Raw genomic sequence first — 23,210 nt, 5'->3', positions numbered from 1 at the left:
CAAATGTCTAAATTATTTGAAGTTTATATACATGATCGTCGAAATGTTATAAGATAATTATTTGAAGTTTATCTCGCTGTTCAAATGATTTTATATATGTAACAAAAAAAAAGATTTTTTATATAGATTTTTACATAAATATTAAATCATTTGATATTTATTCAAAAGAAAAAAAAATCTAATATTGAAGTACATCAAGAATAATGCATTAAATGTTTTTAACTCGATCACTCTCAAGATTAATTATAATCTTATTATTATTATTTTTATTATTATTATTATTATTATTTTTATTATTATTATTATTATTATTATTATTATTATTATTATTTTGTACAAATTTTCTTTTATTAACCATTATGATAAATGTGTTCTCGTGAGCTTAACTCAGTTGACATGGACAATACATAATATATGCAAGTTCCAGGGTTCAAACCGCGGTAAAAAAAAACCATTATTATAAATGTATATTGGATTTTTTTTACTACTCAATATATTTTGGAATTTTATCACTTCAAACTCAAAGTGGTGTAGATAAATGGTTAGAATTAGGAAAATATTATCGTCACGTTTAAAAAAATAATACTTATTTTAGAATATTTTCATGTGTTAAAGTGATAGATATTTTTTTTCTTCTCTGGCCTTTTTTTTGTAAGAAAAAAAAGGTGATACTTATTTTAAAAGGTGATACTTATTTTAGAGGTTGCATCTTCAACAATGTTTGATGTCTCTAATCTATCTTGTTTGTTTTTTGGTGTTGTGTTCGTTTCGGCGACTATTTGTATCTTTTGGTAATCTATCTAGCACACCTTGTGTTGGATAGATTTTTGTCAATCTAATTTCATTTTAAAATCTAATTTCATTTTAACTTGTTAAAAAAAAAAACTAAAGATATTTCGATGAAGAGCATTAGAAACACTTTATTTTTAACACTTTCACTAACACTCATTTATAATTGAGTGTAATTCATACTAGCGTCACTATTTTATATAGGAACCCATTTTTAAATTATACGATCGACATTAATTTTATTCGATTCCTTCAAAAAAAAAATTAATTTTATTCGATAAAATTAGAGAATGATTTCTTTTCATATATTGGAACAGGGAATCAAATTCGTCGTTCTCCACTTATCAATTGAAACAAAAATATCAAGATCATTCAATAGTCCTACATATTCCTTCCTAATACGTGGAGAAGCCATATAGGCCAAAGGTTGCTAAATCAATTCACCATATCTTCTTTCATTGTTGAATTTAATTCTATAATGTTGAAAATCTGGTTGAGAATTGAACTAGCCACCCACGCCACATCCCCTCAAAGAAAAGGACTGTTATCAGATATTGAAGCCGGGAAAGAGGGGGACACAGTAATAATTTTGTCTATATTCAATACAAGACATTCAATTGGTGTGTTAGGTTTTATTTTATATGCAATTATAATTGGACCCCCACAACCAAGAGGAAAATTATCATTATTAGACGTCCTTTTCTTTGGTTTTTTACATTGGGTAACTAAGAACGATGGAAGATTTTCTTTCTAAAGTTGACTGCAAGAGCAGCCAAGAAAAGCTCTCCATTTGGACAATTTCGAGTTCTCCAAATTAGGATCGCATTTAATTAACATAAAAGAAAGAGAATAGACTACTCAACAAACTTTATAAGCTCAGTTGGTAAGAATTTTAAATGAGTAATGATATTTTGACATCCATTTAATGACAACTTTGTTGACAATCTTGTTTTTCTCATTTTTAATTGGTCAAAAACAATGGAGAGAGAAAAAGGAAGAGAGAGGATAACAACATCATGTGAGTATGAAAGAGAAAGTTGTCCAAACGTTTTTAAAAAGTGGTTGTCAAAATATCATTTCTCATTTTAAATTGTGCAGTCAAGTGTCTGTATAAATTGCACGGTCGGTGAGCTAAGATATATTAAAGAGTAAAGTTCACATTTAAATCAAATAAAATTTATAAATACTGGTAAGTTTTTTGAGTCTAGGCTTTGTTTGGAAGAGAAAAGAAAGTAGTAGGAAAGATAGTAAGAGGAAAGATTGTTGAAAGAATGAAAGTGAGTAGAAAGTGAGTGGAAAGTTAGATGATTGTTTTGGTTGTTTGGTATGAGTGAAAGTGACTAGATTATGTGAGGAAAGAAAGATGTATATTTCATAAAAGACATAACTATCCTTATGTATGTATATATTTGTAGAATAAATATTAATTTGATTATTATTTTATTTTTGTAATTAATTAATTTTTATTAAAAGTTGCCACTGCACCAGTAATATATTTAAAAAAATGTTTATGAAGTAATAATATAAAAAATCAAAAAACAAGTGACGCTATAACCCAAAAGCCTAAATTAAAATGAAAAATGATAGGTAAAATGTAAATGTGGAAAATGAAGGATATATATGTCATTTCAGGACATTAACACTTTTCACCAATCTTTCTTCGCATCAGGGGACGGAAAGCTTTCAACATATGGGCCCCACGAAAACAGCACCGTTCTTTCCTCTCTAATAGTGAACCAAACCATGGAAAGCACAAATTGCAGAAAACTTTCCATGTTATTGCTATCCATCCTCCTTCAATCTTTAGAACCAAACAGCCTCTAAAGGTCTTAAAATCTTAACTAGTTTTCATTCCTCAAGTCACTTAAACTATAATTTATCAAGAAAGGAAAGAAAAATGGAGTATTAGTACACAAATGAGATTTTTGGTGTCTTATGTGAATTATGAATTTGATGTCGTATTTTTTTATTTAGAGAATTATTCTATTATTCTATAAGTTATGCATGCATTATAAAACAACGAAATGTCTTTAAGAGAATTTAAAATCAAATTTGGGTTGAGACTTGAGATAATTATCTTAATATGATTTTTTTTATTAGACATGCATATGTGGAGTGGGACAATCTATCAAATTTGATAGGGATTTTTTTTTTGGTGTAAACCGGATATCTCATATAAACATGCTCTTGAATAATTTGATAGGGATTTTGTGTTGGTGTAAGTTTAGTCAATTTTTTTTAATGGTGTCTAAGCTTGGCATAAAAATAATCAGTATGAAATTTATTTCAGTCTAAGCTTTGTCTAAGTCCAATGTTTCTTTTTTTATAAGCCATATATAATAATATTCTAAAAGTTCTTCAAAAAAAATTATTCTAAAGTTTTTTTTTTTGTGAATATATTATTCTATAATAAGTTTGTTAAATATGCTTGGATCTCATCCCAAAAGTTAGCTCAAAGGAGGAGGGTTATACACTCGACAGCGGAACCTGAGCGATGTGGGACTAACAACAAACTACAAACAACTTCAAAACCAACTTCAACACCCACCCTCACGCCTAGTGTGGGCCTGGGTCCAATTCCCATCTTGAATAATTTGATAGGGATTTTGTGTTGGTCTAAGTTTAGTCAATTTTTTTTAATGGTGTCTAAGCTTCGCATAAAATTAATCGGTATGAAATTTATTTCAGTGTAAGCTTTGTCTAAGTCCCATGTTTCTTTTTTTATAAGCCATATATAATAATATTCTAAAAGTTCTTAAAAAAAATTATTCTAAAAGTTTTTTTTTGTGAATATATTATTCTATAATAAGTTTGTTAAATATATTATTCTATAATAAGTTTGTTAAATATGCTTGGATCTCATCCCAAAAGTTAGCTCAAAGGAGGAGGAGGGTACAACTCAAAGGAGGAGGGTACTCAAGCATATTTATACACTCGACAGCGGAACCTGAGCGATGTGGGACTTTGTGAATATATTATTCTATAATAAGTTTGTTAAATATATTATTCTATAATAAGTTTGTTAAATATGCTTGGATCTCATTCCAAAAGCTAGCTCAAAGGAGGAGGGTACAGCTCAAAGGAGGAGGGTACTCAAGCATATTTATACACTCGATAGCGAAACCTGAGCGATGTGGGATTAACAACAAACTACAATAAGTTTGTTAAATATGCTTGGATCTCATCCCAAAAGCTAGATATTTATACACTCGACAGCGGAACCTGAGCGATGTGGAATATGCTTGGATCTCATCCCAAAAGCTAGATATTTATACACTCGACAGCGGAACCTGAGCGATGTGGGACTAACAACAAACTACAAACAACTTCAAAACCAACTTCAACACCCACCCTCACGCCTTCAAAACCAACTTCAACACCCACCATCACGCCTAGCGTGGGCCTGGGTCAAATTAAGCTAGATATTTATACACTCGACAGCGGAACCTGAGCGATGTGGAATATGCTTGGATCTCATCCCAAAAGCTAGATATTTATACACTCGACAGCGGAACCTGAGCGATGTGGGACTAACAACAAACTACAAACAACTTCAAAACCAACTTCAACACCCACCCTCACGCCTTCAAAACCAACTTCAACACCCACCATCACGCCTAGCGTGGGCCTGGGTCAAATTCCCACATTGCTCAACACCCACCATCACGCCTAGCGTGGGCCTGGGTCAAATTCCCACATTGCAATCCTTAACCTTAACCCGGCTTTGATACCATGTTAAATATATTTGGATCTCATCCCAAAAGCTAGCTCAAAGGAGGAGGGTACTCAAACATATTTATACACTAGATAGCCCGGGAACCTGAGCGATGTGGGACTAACAACAACATCAAATGGATGACAAAATATCATTACTCTTTATTTTATATGCAATTATAATTGGACCCCACAACCAAGAGGAAAATGATCATTATTAGATGTCCTTTTCTTTGTTTTTTTTTACATACGGTAACTAAGAACGATAGAAGATTTTTTCTTTGTAAAATTGACTGCAAGAGCAGCCAAGAAAAGCTCTCCATTTAGACAATTTCAAGTTCTCCAAATTCGGGTCGCATTTAATTAACATAAAAGAGAGAGAATAGACTACTCAACAAACTTTATAAGCTTAATTAGTTGGTAAGAATTTTAAATTGTGTCGTCGAGTGTCTGTACAAATTTAAAGAGTAAAGTTCAAATTTAAATCAAATAAAATTTATAAATACTGGTAAGTTTTTTGAGTCTTAAGGTCTTAAAATCTTAACTAGTTTTCATTCCTCAAGTCACTTAAACTATAATTTATCAAGAAAGGAAAGAAAAATGGAGTATTAGTACACAAATGAGATTTTTGGTGTCTTATGTGAATTATGAATTTGATGTCGTATTTTTTTTTTTTAGAGAATTATTCTATTATTCTATAAGTCATGCATGCATTATAAAACAACGAAATGTCTTTAAGAGAATTTAAAATCGAATTTGGGTTGAGACTTGAGATAATTATCTTAATATGATTTTTTTTTATTAGACATGTATATGTGGAGTGGGACAATCTATCAAATTTGATAGGGATTTTTTTTTGTTTGTTGTAAACCGGGTATCTCATCTAAACGCGCTCTTGAATAATTTGATAGGGATTTTGTGTTGGTCTAAGTTTAGTCAATTTTTTTTAATGGTGTCTAAGCTTCGCATAAAAATAATCGGTATGAAATTTATTTCAGTCTAAGCTTTGTCTAAGTCCTATGTTTCTTTTTTTATAAGCCATATATAATAATATTCTAAAAGTTCTTGAAAAAAAAATGTTCTAAAAGTTTTTTTTTTGTGAATATATTATTCTATAATAAGTTTGTTAAATATGCTTGGATCTCATCCCAAAAGGTAGCTCAGAGGAGGAGGGTACATCTCAAAGGAGGAGGCGAAATTTATTTCAGTCTAAGCTTTGTCTAAGTCCTATGTTTCTCTTTTTATAAGCCATATATAATAATATTCTAAAAGTTCTTCAAAAAAAAATTATTCTAAAAGTTTTTTTTTTGAATATATTATTCTATAATAAGTTTGTTAAATATGCTTGGATCTCATCCCAAAGTATTTTTTTAATGAATATATTATTCTATAATAAGTTTGTTAAATATGCTTGGATCTCATCCCAAAAGCTAGCTCAAAGGAGGAGGGTACAACTCAAAGGAGGAGGGTACTCAAGCATATTTATACACTCGACAGCGGAACCTGAGCGATGTGGGACTAACAACAAACTACAAACAACTTCAAAACCAACTTCAACACCCACCCTCACGCCTAGCGTGGGCCTGGGTCAAATTCCCACATTGCAATCCTTAACCCGGCTCTGATACCATGTTAAATATGCTTGGATCTCATCCCAAAAGCTAGCTCAAAGGAGGAGGGTACTCAAGCATATTTATACACTCGATAGCCTGTGAACCTGAGCGATGTGGGACTGACAACAAACTACAAACAACTTCAAAACCAACTTGAACACCCACCCTTACGCCTAGCGTGGGCCTGGGTCCAATTCCCATCTTGAATAATTTGATAGGGATTTTGTGTTGGTCTAAGTTTAGTCAATTTTTTTTGCATAAAAATAATCGGTATGGAATTTATTTCAGTCTAAGCTTTGTCTAAGTCCTATGTTTCTTTTTTTATAAGCCATATATAATAATATTCTAAAAGTTCTTCAAAAAAAAAGTTATTCTAAAAGTTTTTTTTTTGTGAATGTATTATTCTATAATAAGTTTGTTAAATATATTATTCTATAATAAGTTTGTTAAATATGCTTGGATCTCATCCCAAAAGCTAGCTCAAAGGAGGAGGGTACAGCTCAAAGGAGGGGGTACTCAAGCATATTTATACACTCGACAGCGGAACCTGAGCGATGTGGGACTTTGTGAATATATTATTCTATAATAAGTTTGTTAAATATGCTTGGATCTCATCCCAAAAGCTAGCTCAAAGGAGGAGGGTACAGCTCAAAGGAGGAAGGTACTCAAGCATATTTATACACTCGACAGCGAAACCTGTGCGATGTGGGACTAACAACAAACTACAATAAGTTTGTTAAATATGCTTGGATCTCATCCCAAAAGCTAGCTCAAAGGAGGAGGGTACATCTCATAGGAGGAGGGTACTCAAGCATATTTATACACTCGACAACGGAACCTGAGCGATGTGGGACTAACAACAAACTACAAACAACTTCAAAACCAACTTCAACACCCACCCTCACGCCTAGCGTGGGCATGGGTCAAATTCCCACATTTCAACACCCACCCTCACGCCTAGCGTGGGCCTGGGTCAAATTCCCACATTGCAATCCTTAACGCGGCTCTGATACCATGTTAAATATGCTTGGATCTCATCCCAAAAGTTAGCTCAAAGGAGGAGGGTACTCAAGCATATTTATACACTCGATAGCCCGGGAATGTGGGACTAACAACAAATAGCCCATTTATACACTCGATAGCCCGGGGATGTGGGACTAACAACAAATAGTCCGGGAATGTGGGACTAACAACAAACTACAAACAACTTCAAAACCAACTTCAACACCCACCCTCACGCCTAGCATGGGCCTGGGTCCAATTCCCACATCGCCAACTTCAACACCCACCCTCACGCCTAGCGTGGGCCTGGGTCCAATTCCCACATCGCAATCCTTAACCCGGCTCTAATACCATGTTAAATATGCTTGGATCTCATCCCAAAAGCTAGCTCAAAGGAGGAGGGTACTCAAGCATATTTATACACTCGACATCCCGGGAACCTGAGCGATGTAGGACTAACAACAAACTACAAACAACTTCAAAACCAACTTCAACAATTCATGCATTAGGATAACCATGAAATGTCTTGAGAGAACATAATATCATCAAAAGTTTTTCCTGGTCTTAAGAGAACTTAATATTATTCTAATTTTTTTTTCTAATTAATATTTTTCTAAAATGTTTTTTCTTGTGAATATATTATTCGTTATTCTCATTTTTTATCATTATATTTTTTTTTTTACAAAAAATGCTAATTAGAGTCGACCTTTAAACCATATTTTAAATTTCCATAATAGATTGACCCTTGTTTCGAATAAGTTTCAAGAGTTATGGAACATAATTTCAAGTTCTCACCAGAGAATGACCTAATAATTAGTCTTTCAATTCGTTTTGGATATGCATATGAAGGTCAGATTTCAAGCTTGATAGACATTTTTTTTTGCCAATCTCGCACACCCCTTAAGGCCACCTATAGTCTAAATAAATGTTTTCATAGAATGATAGTAAGAATGTAAATGGATGAATTATGATACTTGTGTCTGAGTTGTTGGTTAAATATGATACTTGTATTTGCCCCATATCCGCGTGGGTATTCGCTAAGTGAGTAATCTACAAATTTTGTCGCATTCGAGAGTATTTTAAGATATCAATGTATAATATATATTTTTTTGACAAAAATAAAACGATATTCATTAATCCAAATTGATAGATTTTATCATTCAATATTACTGTAAAGGGACGAGTCTGTGACAAAATCACAACATCCAACAGTAAAATGACTACAAATAATATGATAAAATTATAAAGTGATCATAATACCCATGAATATATGTAATTACCTATAGTTTCTTCATATTTTTTTTTAAGATACAACAAATTAACACATAATAATATATTACTATTGATACATCATTCGATTTAACAACAACCTATCACATTCATTTCCATCTTTTTACCAAAACATAATAATGTCATACATTTCATTTTTAACTGAAATAAAGTTCATCGCATTCAACAAAATCATAAAGAATTCCTTCTAGCTAGCTCCTATAATAGCAAAATTCCTTGTTTCAACAACCCCATGTTCAACAAAAGTATAAACAAAATTCTAGGTTTTTTTTACAAGGCTAGCTTTTATATTTAACTAAAAATATTTAAGTAATATTTCTAATTTACTGACGAGTACATATACCCGCATATACAACCCACAAGTACAATTAAATTGACATATGTATCGAACAAGTAATAAATAGTTAAGATATTCATTTATTTTATCCTTGAATTTCCGTTGAACTATGTTATTCATGACCATGATGAATTTTATCCGCGGTTACAAGTATGTTTGCCCTCCCTACATGGGAGGTAGCCGCCATGGTAAAATATAAGGAAATACTTGGACACATGATTGAGAGGCACTAAAATAAGGCAACATTTTTCCTATCAATAGGAATCAGATTCGACCCACTTACTCATCTATCATTATTTTCGCAAAATTCTTTGTCTAAAGAAAAGTCCACAATAGTAATTAAGGAGAGTGAGGACAAGGGTTTGCTTATAGTCTTCACTAGGTCTTCTTGTACTATTGATACCTATCAAAAGCTTTTAATTCCACCAACTTTTTCTGTTGCCCTCTAGCTAGTTCACGACAAAGAAATGGTAAGACCATACCACTTGTGGTCCTAATACATTCTCTCACACTATTCACTCTTTTGTGATGTTTCGCTATTTATATTTATATATAAGAATAGTTTTATGGTCTTGTTCTCCTCCTCATATGAATAGTTTGAGTTTTCTCCACATTTTTTTTGAGAGAACCTTGTTTCTAGATCTCTCTGACCTTTTCCCTTGAAACTATGGAGCCAAGAAGGTCAGAGGGAAAAATAAGTTTGAAGTACAAAGAGGATCATGAGGAGGAAGAAGAGGAAGAGGATACGGATTTTGAAGAGGAAGAGGATGGTAGAAGGAAGAGGGTAGTGACAGATCTCTATAGCAAGAGAAGTTCCAAAAAAGCTGGAAGCTCAAATATTCCACCTTGTTGTCAAGTGGAGAATTGTGATGCTGATCTTAGTGAAGCTAAGCAATATCACCGGAGGCATAAGGTCTGTGAGTATCATGCCAAAGCACCTGCCGTACACATTACAGGATTGCAGCAAAGGTTTTGTCAGCAATGTAGCAGGTTGATAATATAAACCCTAATCTCTTTTAAGTAAATTTAGAATTTTGTTATTTTAATATATATTTTTGTTTAATTAAGGTTAATCTTTGCTAGATGTGAAATATTCTTGTTGAGGGATTTGATTACTGTTTACACTTTTGTCTAAAAAAATCAGGGAAATGTTTATCAAACACAAAAATAGACACATACACCAAATAGTGATACAATTTTCATCTTTAATTTTTTTTTTTCCTTTTATTATGCCAACATCAACATTTATGCTTGCTGTATTGATATTTGAATACAGTATCCGTTTTTGTGTTTAAACAACGGAACTCAAAAACTAATGTCAAGTACTAGTTTTTTTATGATTGGAGGTGGAGACATGCTTCTTGGAATCTTTGCTTGTATTTTAATTTGTTTAGAGCCAAGACTTTTCCTCTGCTTATTTTAGTTCCAAGTACATATATATTTTGTTATAGTATTTCCATAATTTTTCTTTTGGATTTTTACTTCTACCAAACACTTTGAACAGTAATAAACTGTTCTATCTGTGACTTAATTAAAATGATTTCGTTTTTAGAAAGAGGACTTGATTAAAATGATTTCGTTTTTAGAAAGAGCAACGTACCTACTTAATTTGGGTTTCAGGTAGTTTGGTCCTGATCACGGTGCACAGATGGATTATATTTTAGGGGATATATAAATGTTTGACCATAACTACGTGCTTTTGATCTACATCAAATATTTTTTTTTTGGCCAGGTAGCTTAGTGGCTAGAATTCACTTTATAATGTGAATAAGTGGGGTGTTTGGGGTTCGAACCCCGACCCCTGCATATAACAATGCGTTGTCCTATCAACTGAGTTATGCTCACGCGACACATCAAATCTTTATTATGGAGTAGTTTGTTGTTGGGGTCTAAAATGAAAATTTTGATATGTAACGGTTTATATGTTACATGTTTAGGTCTAAATAAAACAAATTTCATAAAATATATTCAATCATTATGAATCAATAGCAGAAACTAACAAAACATTGAACATGATTATGATTAGATCGATCAACAAAACATTGAACATGATTATGATCGGATCTATAACATGTTTCATTTATCAAGCTTTGATGACAGCCCTCTTTCAACAACAATGAAACAGAGAGAGGTGATGATATGAAACACACAACATAGAGTTAACGATGACTGATTTTGTTCTTACTCAACCGATACCTTTATGTCTGAAGTTCTCTTCAGATGGGGAGAACATGATTTATTGCTGTGTACGGTGTATTGGGGACTATAGCTTCTTTTATATTGGATGATCATTAGGATTTCTCATTATTCCATTAATGGGTCATCCATACATTCACTCGTATTGAGTCCATATCAACTAATTAAATATTTAATTAATTATCTAATTAGAAAACTAATAACATTTTTATTTAATTTGATCATTAATCAATTAAGGCTCACAATTGATAAATAACTAATATAGTAATTATTATTACGATATTTACCCACATAATGATATCATAATAAAATATTCCTCCAACATTATACTGCACCCTTATACACAATTTTTTTAATATTAAAAAAAGGAAGAAAGATTTAGCAACTCCCAAATTGAAAATCTTGGGTATAAAAGATTTCTCAACACTACCCTGGTAAATTCTCAAAACTAATGAGTATTAGAAAAAAAAAAGGGAAAAAATTAGAATGAATAAATAAGAAGCCAGTATGTCACTGATTTCATCCCTAAAGTTAGTGAAGAACTCATTTTTTCCATTTCTAATTTTAGTCACTAATTATATTTGGAAAATGCTAACAAGTTCTCTCAGAGCTTTGTTTAAGTATTCAAAAATAGTAACTTTTATATTGGAAGTTTTGTATTTATGACTTTAACACGTGTTTGACTTGTATTTTAAGACAAAATTTCTTTTTTGTAGGTTCCTTTTTGTAGGTTCCTTAAATAACATCCTTATGATACTTGTTAGCAAAACCCATTATATTTTTAGTGTAAATTTAGCATAATGCATTATCATAAATCATTATTTAATTTTTTTATATCATAAACCATACTATAACATTCTTGACTAAGGTCCCATTTTTGCTGATTTTTTATTTTCTCTTTCGAAATTTTAAAATAAAATATAGTTTTGATCAGTTATAAGTTTTAGTTATGTATCTCATTTATGAGTTGAATTTCTGTTATTATTTTTGGTAGTTGATTTACTCTCTTTATTTCGTTTCAGTCTGAATTCACCTAATGCAAAAAATTTATAATTTATTTAATTAATTATAGTTTTAATAATAGTGGTTGAGAGTGATTGTTATTTGAGGTGGAAGGGTGGCTGTTGGAGCGATGATTAGTGGAAAGGTGGCCACAACGGTTGGGAGTGATCAATGAAAAAGTTTCTACAACGGTTAAAGGTGGTTGGAGTGGTGGTTTTAGTAGTGGTCAACGGTGGTCATAGTAGTGTTTGGTGGACATGTAGTCGCAACCTTAGAGTGGTGATCAAAGTGGTTGGTGTGAGGTTTGATGCTGGTTGAAGTGGTGATTGACGAACATGTAGCCACAACGATCAGAGGTGATAAAGTGGTGGTCGACAGTGAGTAGAGTTGTGCTCGGTGGTAGTCGTAGTTGTGATTAGGATCCACCAGCGGCGATGTGTTAATTTAGGTTTTTAAAAAAAGAATTATAAACACTATTTTTGTGGTTTTACTATTCAAGTGAAAACTATTTTTAAATTAAGTACAAAATAACAAATTCAACCTCATTTTTGTTGGATCATGTGGGAAGTTCAGACATGTACATTGGGTTAAAAGCAACCGTTCAAGCGAATTAGACACCGCATTTTTATCTAAAATTTTAAGACATTGAGTTTAGGAGTCCTTTCACTTGTATATTGATCAACACTCACTTTTTCATCAAACATAAAACTTCTCCCTCACACTTACTATACAACACGACATGCTTTATTTTTGAGTTTAACTCCCAAAAATCAGCAATTTAGAACCACCGAGAAAAACTCATAAGGTAATTTTTTTTTTGTCAAGTAATATAGTAGTTAGAAATTCCCTCATCTGATTAAGCGGGGAATTTAGAGTGCGAACCCCAACCTTTATATATTGCAATTTCCCCATCAAGTTAGGTATGCTCACAAGGACACCCTTAAGATAATTTACTAATTGAGATACTAGTTTAAATCCTATAAGCTTCACAACATTGAGTTGAATTTGTTGTTTGGGGAAACACGGTAGCTAGCTGATGTGAAAAGAAAACCATCAGTTTGATTCCCCACTAACAAAATATATCAAATAACATTTGTTTTTGTAAAAAAAAAATCAAATAACATTTGTCAGTTTAATCTCAAAAAAAAAAAAAACATTTGTCAGTTGAAAAATATAAATCACTAAGACATATACGAGGGGATAGTAACAAAAAAAAACAAGGGGATTGATTTATTCCGATTACTTCTTGATCATGTACATATCTGGAGTCCCCGTTGATCCAATTTAATCCCGACAAAAAATAATACATATACTATTCTCTAACATTTTCATATTAGGAATTAAGAATTAAGTAATCTTTCTGGTATAACGAATCTATGATTGATTTTTCTTTGTAAAAATAAAAATATCATGGAATAATTTGAGTTTTTTTTTTCTTTCAGTTGGAAACCAAATTAGGTCATGAAAAAATTGTGAGAGATCGAATTGATCTCCCGACTTTTTTTTAATAACAAATGTTTTTTTAGTAATACTTGATGAAACTTGTATCTGTTGAATATTTTGTTTCAGATTCCATGGACTATCTGAATTTGATGACTCAAAAAGAAGTTGCAGAAGGCGTTTGGCTGGGCATAATGAGAGGCGTCGCAAAAGTGCAATTGACTAGGAGAATGATTTCAGACATTAATTAATAAGGAACATGATTGAAACAAAATCTCAGGTTCAAGCCCTTCGTATGTTGCTGGTCTCTAAGGATAGACCAATGCTCTCTATCTTCTGTCAATCTTTTATCTATGTATGCAATGATCGATTTCTGTTTGCTGCTAGTTGCATCTATGTCATGTAATATTTAATTTTCACTTAGACTACTCATCATTAAAATCATGCATTTGTTTCTTTTGCTTTGTTCAACTTGTTAGCATAACTTTCTCCGAAATCCAAGGGACATTTTTTCCAATGCTACATTGCTAAAATGTTCAAATACTTATCGATTATGAGTTTCTCTAATATTTGCATGGAACTCCTAAAAAGTATTCAAAGTTCCCTTAATATAGTAATTTATAATAAAAAATGGAAAGGAGACATAATATTTTACTAAAGTTCATTGAAAATCTCATAGGTGTAGTTCAATTGATAGTTATCATTATATATTATGCACGTAGGGTTTGAATTCCGAATTTTCCACTTTTTATTGTGTGTGTTCTACCCACTTGACACTACTTGATAAAAAAAAAGTTTACTACAAATAGTAATAGTGCAATTTGAACGATTTATAGAGGATCATATACTATTTTTGGAACCATACTCATTCTTTTTGTGTTCTAACGTTAGGATTCTCATTATTACCTATCGGGTCAATATACTATTTTTTGAGAGGAGGGTCAATATACTCAATAAGCACGTATCATATTCTTATCGAGCTTTGCTTGATTATAACCCATATAAATAAAAGAGTGATTTATGTTTTTAGTCGCTCATATTTGACCGTGTTTTGAATTTAGACCTTTGAAACAAAAATCATCAAAATTTAGTCCCATACTATTTTTGGAACATACTTCTTTGTGTTGATTCATTAATATTCTCCTTTTAACCTATTGGGTCATAATAATCACTAATTACATATTAGATTCTTATAAGCTTGCTTAATTATAACCCATGAAAATTAAAGAATTATTTATGTTTGAGAAATGCTAGAGTCACTCATCTAACACTCTCCTCTAACACACACCAATAGAAATTAGCCACGTCATCTAGCTTTTAGATTCTTTTTACTGGCAACCGGTTTCATCTATTGTGTGTAACCCATTTATTTTATTATTTTATTTATTTTTATTAAGATTTGAGCTTGTGACTTAAGTAGGGGCATTAAGATGTTGGAAGGTCTTTGGATTGTTATTGAAAAAGGGACTAAACAACAGAAAATAGTTGATGCTCTACTGCTTAGAACCCAACTTAAAAACGATTCAGAGATTGATTTGGAAAAACATGCAACAAAAATGGAATTTAAATTGAAAAAAAAAAATGAAACTCATACCGGGCATCGAACAGTCAACTCAGAACTGGTACGGACAAGGGAAATCCGACTGTTTAATTAAAACAAAGCATTGCGATGGTCCTGCGGATGTTGACGCAATGTGATTTCTGCCCAATAAACATTTGAATTAGGGAAAAGGTCCGTGGAAGAGAAACAAGCAGTGGCAATGAACGAATTAAGTTAAACAATATGAATTTAATAATATGAAATCGGTGGTGGGTGTCGAAGTAAAAGAACAATCCCCAAAATCTTTCACTAGAAAACTCAGAAAACACTCTTCAATGGATTGACGGTGAAAAGGAAGAAGATAGGGAAAGGGTAGAAACAATTAGAGTAAATTACACCCCCCTCCCCTGAGAGATTATGATATTACACTCCCCTCCCCTCTTAAGATTAAATATACAACTGAGTCCATTTAACTTGAAAAATTTGACACCGTTAAAGAAGATTTAATTTTATGTTTAAATTGACAATAATATCCTTTCTATTTGTTTAATATTCTACGCTTCATTTCATTACCTTCTTCTTCTTCTACCTATCAAAAGCCCTAACCCTTATTCTCTAAGGTTTCTTAATCTGCTAACTGGCGGCTGTCACATAAAGATTGAAACTTCTGCACACAGGTGTTATTTTTTTATGCCTATTTTCTTCCTTCTTTGACTTTGTCTCTTCTTTTTTGTCCTTTCTCTTTTTATTCATCGACTGAAAAACCCTATACACATATAGGAGTTAATGGTTATTCTAATATATTAATTCTTAGGATCGAATTTTATGAATCTATAAATCTTGTTTTTGGGAGCATGATAAAGATTGATGCATCATCCCTCAAAAAAAAATTGATGCATCAGACATTTCATTCATGATATTATATGTCCTTGTATTTACTCACATACATATGCCAAAAAATTGATTAATATTTAAATAATCAGATTATTAGTAAAATGAATAAAGTTCTAAATATATTGTTATAGTCAACAACACAATAGTGATGAAGAAAATAGAAACAATGATAAGTTTCTTCCTTACGAGACATCCTCCTCCACTTTTATTTCCTGCACAAATGCAAGAGAAAAAAATGTAATCAGATTTAATTTTGTTTACATACATTGAAATTACATAAATGATTTATTTGTAGTGTTTCTTATATATGATACATAATATGATTTATAGCTGCAGTAAATACATGAAAACATGATTAACAATGTGTTGGAGGGTCCAAACCCAATGCCTGCTAGTTTTGATGAAGCAAACCTTGGTCATGACAATGATACAAGTGAACCAAACATAGAACAGTTACATACCAACACAGATGAAGAATACATTGTTCACAGCAGTGAAGAAATTGAAGAAAGTGAGGAAATGGATGAGCATGATTACTCTTTAGATGAAGGAAGTGATGCAGAAATTGACATGGATGAGGGTGATAATTCTGCAAGTGGTAGTGATGTAGAGAAGCCACAAATATCCAACATTGTAAAGAATGTGAAAGCAAAAAAGTTTGAGTATGATGATAACGGGAAAATACATTTACAAAGGTCCTAGTTATTTTTTGACGTAAACGAGTTTCGAGATGTATTGAGGGATTATATAATCCAAGAGAGTTTTGACATACTCAGGGTAAAAAATGAGAAATCAAGAGTCACGGCTATTTGTGCTTCTGAAGGATGTCCTTGGAGAATCCATGCTTCTCCTGCCCCAGATGGTGTAGCATTTATGATCAAGAGTTATGAACCAAAGCACACTTGCATAAGGAGGTCTGAGAAGACTAATGCAACCTCAACATGGATAGCAAAAAAACTCAAAGGATCACTGAATAGTTAAATTGAACTTTCATGATGGAACATCCTTAGAACATCGTGTTTTCAAAAGAATCTTTGTGTGTTTGGCTGCTTGCAAAGATGGATTTGTTAAAGGTTGCAGACCATTTTTTGGGCTGGATGGTTGTCACTTGAAGGGACCTTATAGAGGTGTCTTATTGTTCGCTGTTTCACTTGATGCAAATAATGGGTGATTCCCAATAGCATTTGCAGTGGTTGAGGTAGAGTCTAAAGACTCTTGGAGCTTTTTCCTAGAGTGCCTACGTGATGCAATAGATGATAAGTGTTACATGATTATGAGTGACAGACAAAAGGTAGTATTTTGTATTTTTTTTTCATTTGCATTGCTTTGATTTGTTACAACCAATCACTTACTTTGATTTGTTACTATGAAATGTAGGGATTGATACAAGCAGTTTCTGACTACTTTCCAAAATTATGGCACAGACACTGTAGTAAGCATTTATTAAATAATTTCAAAGCCAAGTTTCCATTGCTAATCTTGCGAGATCTTTTTTGGACGGCTGTTAAGGCCCCAAATGAATTTATTTTCAAAAAGGCAATGGACAAAAATGAAAACATATGATTTGCAAGCATACCAATTTTTGATGGACATCCCTTTGCACACTTGGTCAAGACATGCATTTCATGAAAGTTATAAAAGTCCACACATTACAAATAATGTGTGTGAATCATTTAATTAATGGATAGATGATTTTAGAAGTATGACTGTTTTGAACTTAGTAGATGGATTGAGGGCAAAAATCATGATGAGATTTTCTAAGAAGCTTCATATTTGTTCAACATGGCAACAAAGTGTTGGGCCAAGGATTGTGGCAGTCTTAAATAAGACTTTAGAGGATGCAAGATATTGTAAAGTCAACCAATCTGCTAGTGAATTATTTGAAGTCTATGATGGTTTCACAAGATTTCCTATCAACTTGAATTCACACACATGTGACTGCAAAGCATGGCAAATAAGTGGGCTACCTTGTAAACACAGTGCAGCAGCCATTATGTACATAAGAGCTAAGGTGGAGGACTATTGTGATCCATACTACAACAAAGAAAAACACATCACAACTTATTCTAGTTTGGTTAGCCCCTTACCTGATCCAAATACATTGGAGGAAGAAAATGTGCTACCGCCTCCATTACGCAGGCTTCCCGGAAGGCCTAAAAAGAATCGAAGAAGGGAAAAAGATGAAGATGCACCATCAAATGCAAGAAGACTGCTTTCAACAATCAAATGTTCTAATTGTGGAAATTTAGGACATAACAAAAGAAGTTGCCAAAGGGCTCCAACAAAAAAACAAAAAACAAAACAAGTATTATCTCAATCCTTATACTTCTTTAAAACAAATCAGCACACACATGCACATGTATATTTGTATTGACAATGATATATATTTGATTCAAACTACAGGGAGGTTCGGTAAATGCATCACAAACTTCAACGAGAAAAGAAACTTCACATGGTTCAACACAAGAAAGGATAAAGTCATGGTTGCAAGCTAAACAACTGAAAAGGGTAAGTTAATCATATGATATTCCCTTTTGAATTTACTAGAATAATTTGCTAAAATATACTTTTTGTTTCATTTTAAAGAATATTAGGGAAGGAAGAATTCCTATCAATCATTCAAATCCAGAAACTCAAGGGATTATATTTTCTAATATGGATTCGTATTCAGATGGTCAATCAAATGTCAGCATGCTCGAGGTTGTCGATACTGTTGGAACTTCTTCAACGGACAAGAGAAGCCTTACTTAAACATTTGTTTATGAGTTTTTTTTTTAAAATTTTAAACATAATCAATTTTATGGCACATTTTTGTATAATTTTCGTTGAAATAAGAAGTTCAAAATTTGATTATATTTTAGCAAACACTACCTGAATAACTTGTAAGTGACCCGAATTTATGAGGAGTTGGTAAATTAGACACAACTTGTAATGGGCATAGTAGAAGTTCAAAACAAACTAAAAACTATACAACAAAACCACGACATTATGAGAGTACTACAATTTACTTAATACTCCACTATCTATCTGAAATGTTAGACATCACTTTGATAGTTACAACCATGTTAAGCATAAACATAGAATCTGTTTAAATCTACCAAGTTAGAAAACCAAAGTTACCATAAATTATAGATTAATCTTGAAAATACATAGTAATAAATATGAAAATAATGAATATTAAGGACTAGCTAGATAAAACGTATCTTCATCATGATCTAACCAAAACAAACTTGGTTATGTTGATCTTTCCTGGAATTATATGCTCGAGTCTTCTCAGACAGAATATAAGGTGCATTGAAGGTGCAGAATTAGATGCTTTAACTGCTACCAAAAGGTAAAAGTATGTAACTATGAATTGCTTGAGTTTATGCATGTATGCATTGCTGCATAGAAACTTCATGATTTCCATTGAAGATACCCAAAACTAATTCAGGCTCAAATGAAGGCATTGCCATTCTCCCAGAGCTCCCACAAGAGAAAGAGAAATATTTCTAGTTCAAATATGAGATAACATACAAGGAAAGAAGGGATACAGCTATTTGGAGAATAAGGAAGGTAAAGATGTTAGAAGAAGAGATAGGTCAAGTAATTCACTATTGTCCCATTTGTTTGTCATCTAATGTTTTCAAGCTAGGGACCAGTCTTGAGTTTATTTCTATTGCAATAAACAGTTGGATACCTTGGTACAAAATCAATTCATGAAAAGTAAACATGGAATCAATCCATTTACGGGTAATTAAAAGCACTGATAATAAAATAAGAGGAATATCAAAATTTGGCACCAGTACATTTTTGTATAATTTTCGTTGAATAAAATAGTTCACAATTTGGCACCATGAAGAAGAGATCAAATTTTATATTTCATATGCGCGGCACCGATTATAGATCTAGGAATAGAAAGAAGGTAGTTTATTTATTTGCATAAACCAATTTTTCATATGCTAAAAAATGAGCCAATACAAACAGGCTCTTATTAGAGTCTATCTAAGATTTGTTGAGACACCCATTTTCGGACCAACTAATATCAAAGCATACTTACTAAGTACCAACTAATATAATTAGTGTAAAAAAATAAAATTAAAAGAACCAAGTTCCACTAGATGCATGTTACTATTGTACAAAAGTTAGTGAGTAATAAAAATAGAACTGAATACAGTCCTAATAGAAAGAAAAATTCACTTAAAGAAAAAGAAAAAAAAAACGAAGTGGAGTTTTGTGCGGTAGAGTTTGTCAATAATGCTAAATACAGATCAAGTGCTCTCTAATTGTCCATAAAAACAAGAGTTTTTGAAGAGGGTCACTCTTTCACCGAGTAGCAAGACATTAAATCACACATATTCACAACCAAAGCATAAAAAATATTATAGATCAAACAAAGATCAACTCATGCAATAAATATTTTCTAAGAAACCAAGTGAAGGAGACTTACTGGACAGAGAACGGCTAGAAAGCAGATGGAGTGATGGTGGACGGCGAATGGAGGTGACATCGAGAGAGAGAGGGCTTACAGGCCGACGAAGAAAGCGAAGAAGAATGGGAAGTGGTGGTTGGGCACCGAAGGGTGTTTGGGAAAGGAGAAGGAGGAATATAGAAGGGGAAATGAAGAACATCAGTGACATAAACTAGTCTTGTAATAATGAAGGAAAGAGAAAAAGCAATGACAGAAAGTTGTTAATAAAGGCTATTTTAGTAATATTAAATTTATTTAACGGTGGTTAACATCTAGTTAACGGAAGAATAAAAAAATGGATCAAAATGTATCAAAAAGCATCTTTTAAGGGAGGATAATGTGTGTTTCAAATTAGGAGGGGAGGGGAGTGTAAAAGTAGCATCTCTCAGGGGAGGGGGATGTAATTTACTCATACAATTAAATTACAAAAAAAAAATGTTTTCTCTTTCCACTTGAAGTACCGGTTACCAAGTAAAAATTTTAAAATAAGGAGTGATGTGGCACCAATAGATGAGAGTGTGTTAGAGGAGAGTGTTAGAATTTAACCCCTTAAAAGTAAGAATCTTCAAATTTTCTCTGTAGAGCTTAAGATCCCATCATGGGTCCCTTTAGTTTGGACAAATGCATGTTTAGGTTCAACTTGGACCAATATTTTTTTACCATTAGATTGTAACTCCTATCATATCTTATTATGGTCCATTCACACAAAATAAAACTCATCAATTCTTTCTCTCTCATTGCATTGACTCCCTCTTTCATCCCTATATTTGCATCTTGTCTTCTTCTTCATTATTCTTTATTCATTAAACTAGATACAAATGATAGCTTTTATTTTCCATTAAATTGTGGCTTTATTCATTCATGATAAAGTTGCATATTAATCTTCAAAATGGTGTTGTTTTCATTGTCCATTAATATATACTCATTTCACTTAATTTAAATGAATAAAACAAGTGATTTTTTTTTATTCTTCTATATCCACTGTACTTTTTTCATTCTCCATTTTTTTTAGTAATGCTTTTAGATTATTATTTTTTGGGTCTTGTTAACCAGTGCCCCCGGGGCACTGGTTAAGGAATCCAAAAGTAGAAAAATTGTCTTGGAAATATAAACTGTTACTTTTGACTAACTAATTATTACACCACTTTTTAATAAAATCTTACCTCTTTTAGCTGTTTAGCCAATGCCCCGGAGCCGGGGCACTGTTTAACATTCTCCTTATTTTTTTGGTACGAAATGGTTCCAGATTTATCTTACGTTAAACTTTTTCACTTATTTTTTTTCATTCATCATTTATTTTATGTTAAACTTGAAAACAAGTGAATCCGTTTGATTCATATTTTAGAAAAGTTTTTTTTAAGTTCTTGGTTCAGAAGTTCGTTTGCATCAAGTTGAAAGAATGCTATGCATAAGCTGGTTCAGATGTGGTTTTGCATAAAGTTGGTTTAAGGAAGGTGCTAGGTTTTGTATAAGCAGGTTCAGATGCGGTTCAGATGGAGTGTTGCATAAGCTGGTTCAGATGTTCAAGTGAAGAACTTGGATTTTGCATTGGGCTTGAGTTGCTCCTCTTTCATTTAGCTCTTTATGTTTGTGTTTACTAAGTGTACCCCTTTGTTTTAGTTACAACATTATTCACTTTGGGATTTGTATTTCAAACTCAAGTAAGATTTCTCTTACCTTGAGTTTGAGGGGGGATGTTGAGATAACTAGAGTTAGTTAAGGTAGTTAGAGTTGGTTAAATGTTAGTTAGAGAGAGCTATAGTTAGTTACAAGTAGTTAGGGTAATTGAGTTCTATAAAAGGACCAACCATGTACTCATTCATGTAATCTTTTTCAATATAATTCATAATGAATTCTAAGGGTTTTCCCTATGTTTCTTCCTATCAATCATACTTCTCCTATGAAGTTAATCTCACTCTCTATGATCCTATTATTTCTGATACACCTTATTGATCTAATTTGACTTTGAAAATGTTCTACAAATCTGATGGCTACCACAATGCTCCTTTTCTACCTTTAGCATTACACATTTGTTTATCATCTCATCCCTATTGAATATTCAAGCAAACAATAAGAGCATCTTGTTACTCTCAAATCATAATATAGCTTACCTTATCATCTCACTTCCAAAAGTGTAACATGCCACATTCAACCTATTTGTTGCACCTCCATGGTCCATTTTAAGGTTCAGTCCTAGAGGTACAATCCTCATGCAACACTCTGGTAGTAGTTGAACCTACATTTAAAGATTCACCAACACATATGGTAAAAATGAAATCAAAGCTAACAACAACAACAATAAATGTGAGTTGTCACTGATATTTCAAATGTGTCTAAATGTGTGTATGTTTTTTTTTTTTTTTAGAGAAAAATGTATGTTTGTTTACCAGCATTTACACCCGTGCAACGCATGGGCGAAAAGAGATTTATTGCAGCGTTAAAAAAAAAATTATTCTGAACATAATACCAAATTAAAAGTATATAATGCAACTCATGGGCGAAATTAGTATTTTTTGTAATGTGATAGATGTTAACTCTCAAAACACAATGCAAAATACTTTTTTTTTTGTATTGTCAGGTGTGAAGGTGAGTACCATAATACCCTACCACCCTAGTAAAACCATAACATGCCACTGTCAACCTATTTGTTGCACCTTCGTGGTCGACTTCCAAGTTAAGTCCAAGAGCTACATTCTTTATGCAACATTGTGGTTGTAGCTGAACCAACAATTAAACATATACACCTAAATAACAATAAGAATTTACAGTACCAACACATCAGTTAAAAATATGATCATATTTAAGAATGACGACAACAAATGTGAGTTAACAATGGTATCTCAAATGTGTGCAGAGTTTGTATATTAGTATTTTCTTTTTCTTCAAAATATGGTCAGGTACCAATGTAAGTACTATAACATCCTACCAAGACTCTGCACACAA

General features: G+C 32.3%; 2 protein-coding genes and 1 long non-coding RNA gene across 5 annotated transcripts; 2 read left to right on the top strand and 1 right to left on the bottom strand.

Annotated features, from left to right (window-relative positions):
* Positions 1–9,197: 9,197 nt before the first annotated feature.
* On the top strand, positions 9,198–13,924 carry LOC146932334 (squamosa promoter-binding-like protein 3). Of its 2 annotated transcripts, none has more exons than XM_085703971.1 (2): positions 9,198–9,735; positions 13,513–13,924. In XM_085703971.1, the coding sequence occupies exons 1-2, from the start codon at positions 9,413–9,415 to the stop codon at positions 13,607–13,609; spliced, it is 420 nt and encodes a 139-aa protein (XP_085560097.1). In that variant the 5' UTR covers positions 9,198–9,412; the 3' UTR covers positions 13,610–13,924. The 2 variants fall into 2 exon arrangements, with proteins under 2 accessions (XP_085560097.1, XP_085560098.1); XM_085703972.1 differs by lacking the exon at positions 13,513–13,924 and adding an exon at positions 12,058–13,314 and having other exon boundaries at positions 9,218–9,735.
* A 1,467-nt stretch (positions 13,925–15,391) lies between these two features.
* Positions 15,392–20,434, bottom strand: LOC146932332 (uncharacterized). The gene is made up of 3 exons (XR_015007069.1): positions 20,247–20,434; positions 17,905–17,970; positions 15,392–16,029 (listed from the first exon to the last, which is right to left on the bottom strand). It is a non-coding gene; the product is annotated as an uncharacterized LOC146932332 (long non-coding RNA).
* Positions 16,046–18,666, top strand: LOC146932333 (uncharacterized). 2 transcript variants are annotated; one of them, XM_085703968.1, is made up of 4 exons: positions 16,046–17,108; positions 17,195–18,122; positions 18,221–18,325; positions 18,404–18,666. In XM_085703968.1, exons 2-4 carry the CDS (start codon positions 17,520–17,522, stop codon positions 18,566–18,568), a joined length of 873 nt encoding a protein of 290 aa, XP_085560094.1. In that variant the 5' UTR covers positions 16,046–17,108; positions 17,195–17,519; the 3' UTR covers positions 18,569–18,666. The 2 variants fall into 2 exon arrangements, with proteins under 2 accessions (XP_085560094.1, XP_085560095.1); XM_085703969.1 differs by having other exon boundaries at positions 16,046–18,122.
* Positions 20,435–23,210: the final 2,776 nt, after the last annotated feature.

Source organism: Medicago sativa, chromosome 4 (assembly GCF_051527215.1).
Source record: "Medicago sativa cultivar Bolivia chromosome 4, Bolivia_mono, whole genome shotgun sequence".
In the NCBI taxonomy this organism is placed as follows: domain Eukaryota; kingdom Viridiplantae; phylum Streptophyta; class Magnoliopsida; order Fabales; family Fabaceae; genus Medicago; species Medicago sativa.
Note: the sequence above shows the minus strand (reverse complement) of the source record. Positions and strands in the feature narration are given on the sequence as shown.

What these genes read in the sequence shown, in the direction of transcription:
- LOC146932334 (XM_085703971.1), top strand. Translation starts at nt 9,413, where the DNA reads ATGGAGCCAAGAAGGTCAGAGGGAAAAATAAGTTTGAAGTACAAAGAG. An exon ending in TTTTGTCAGCAATGTAGCAG is followed by an intron (nt 9,736 to 13,512) that starts GTTGATAATATA and finishes ATTTTGTTTCAG; the next exon opens with ATTCCATGGACTATCTGAAT.
- LOC146932333 (XM_085703968.1), top strand. Translation starts at nt 17,520, where the DNA reads ATGACTGTTTTGAACTTAGTAGATGGATTGAGGGCAAAAATCATGATG. An exon ending in AAAAACAAAAAACAAAACAA is followed by an intron (nt 18,123 to 18,220) that starts GTATTATCTCAA and finishes TTCAAACTACAG; the next exon opens with GGAGGTTCGGTAAATGCATC. An exon ending in AAGCTAAACAACTGAAAAGG is followed by an intron (nt 18,326 to 18,403) that starts GTAAGTTAATCA and finishes TTCATTTTAAAG; the next exon opens with AATATTAGGGAAGGAAGAAT.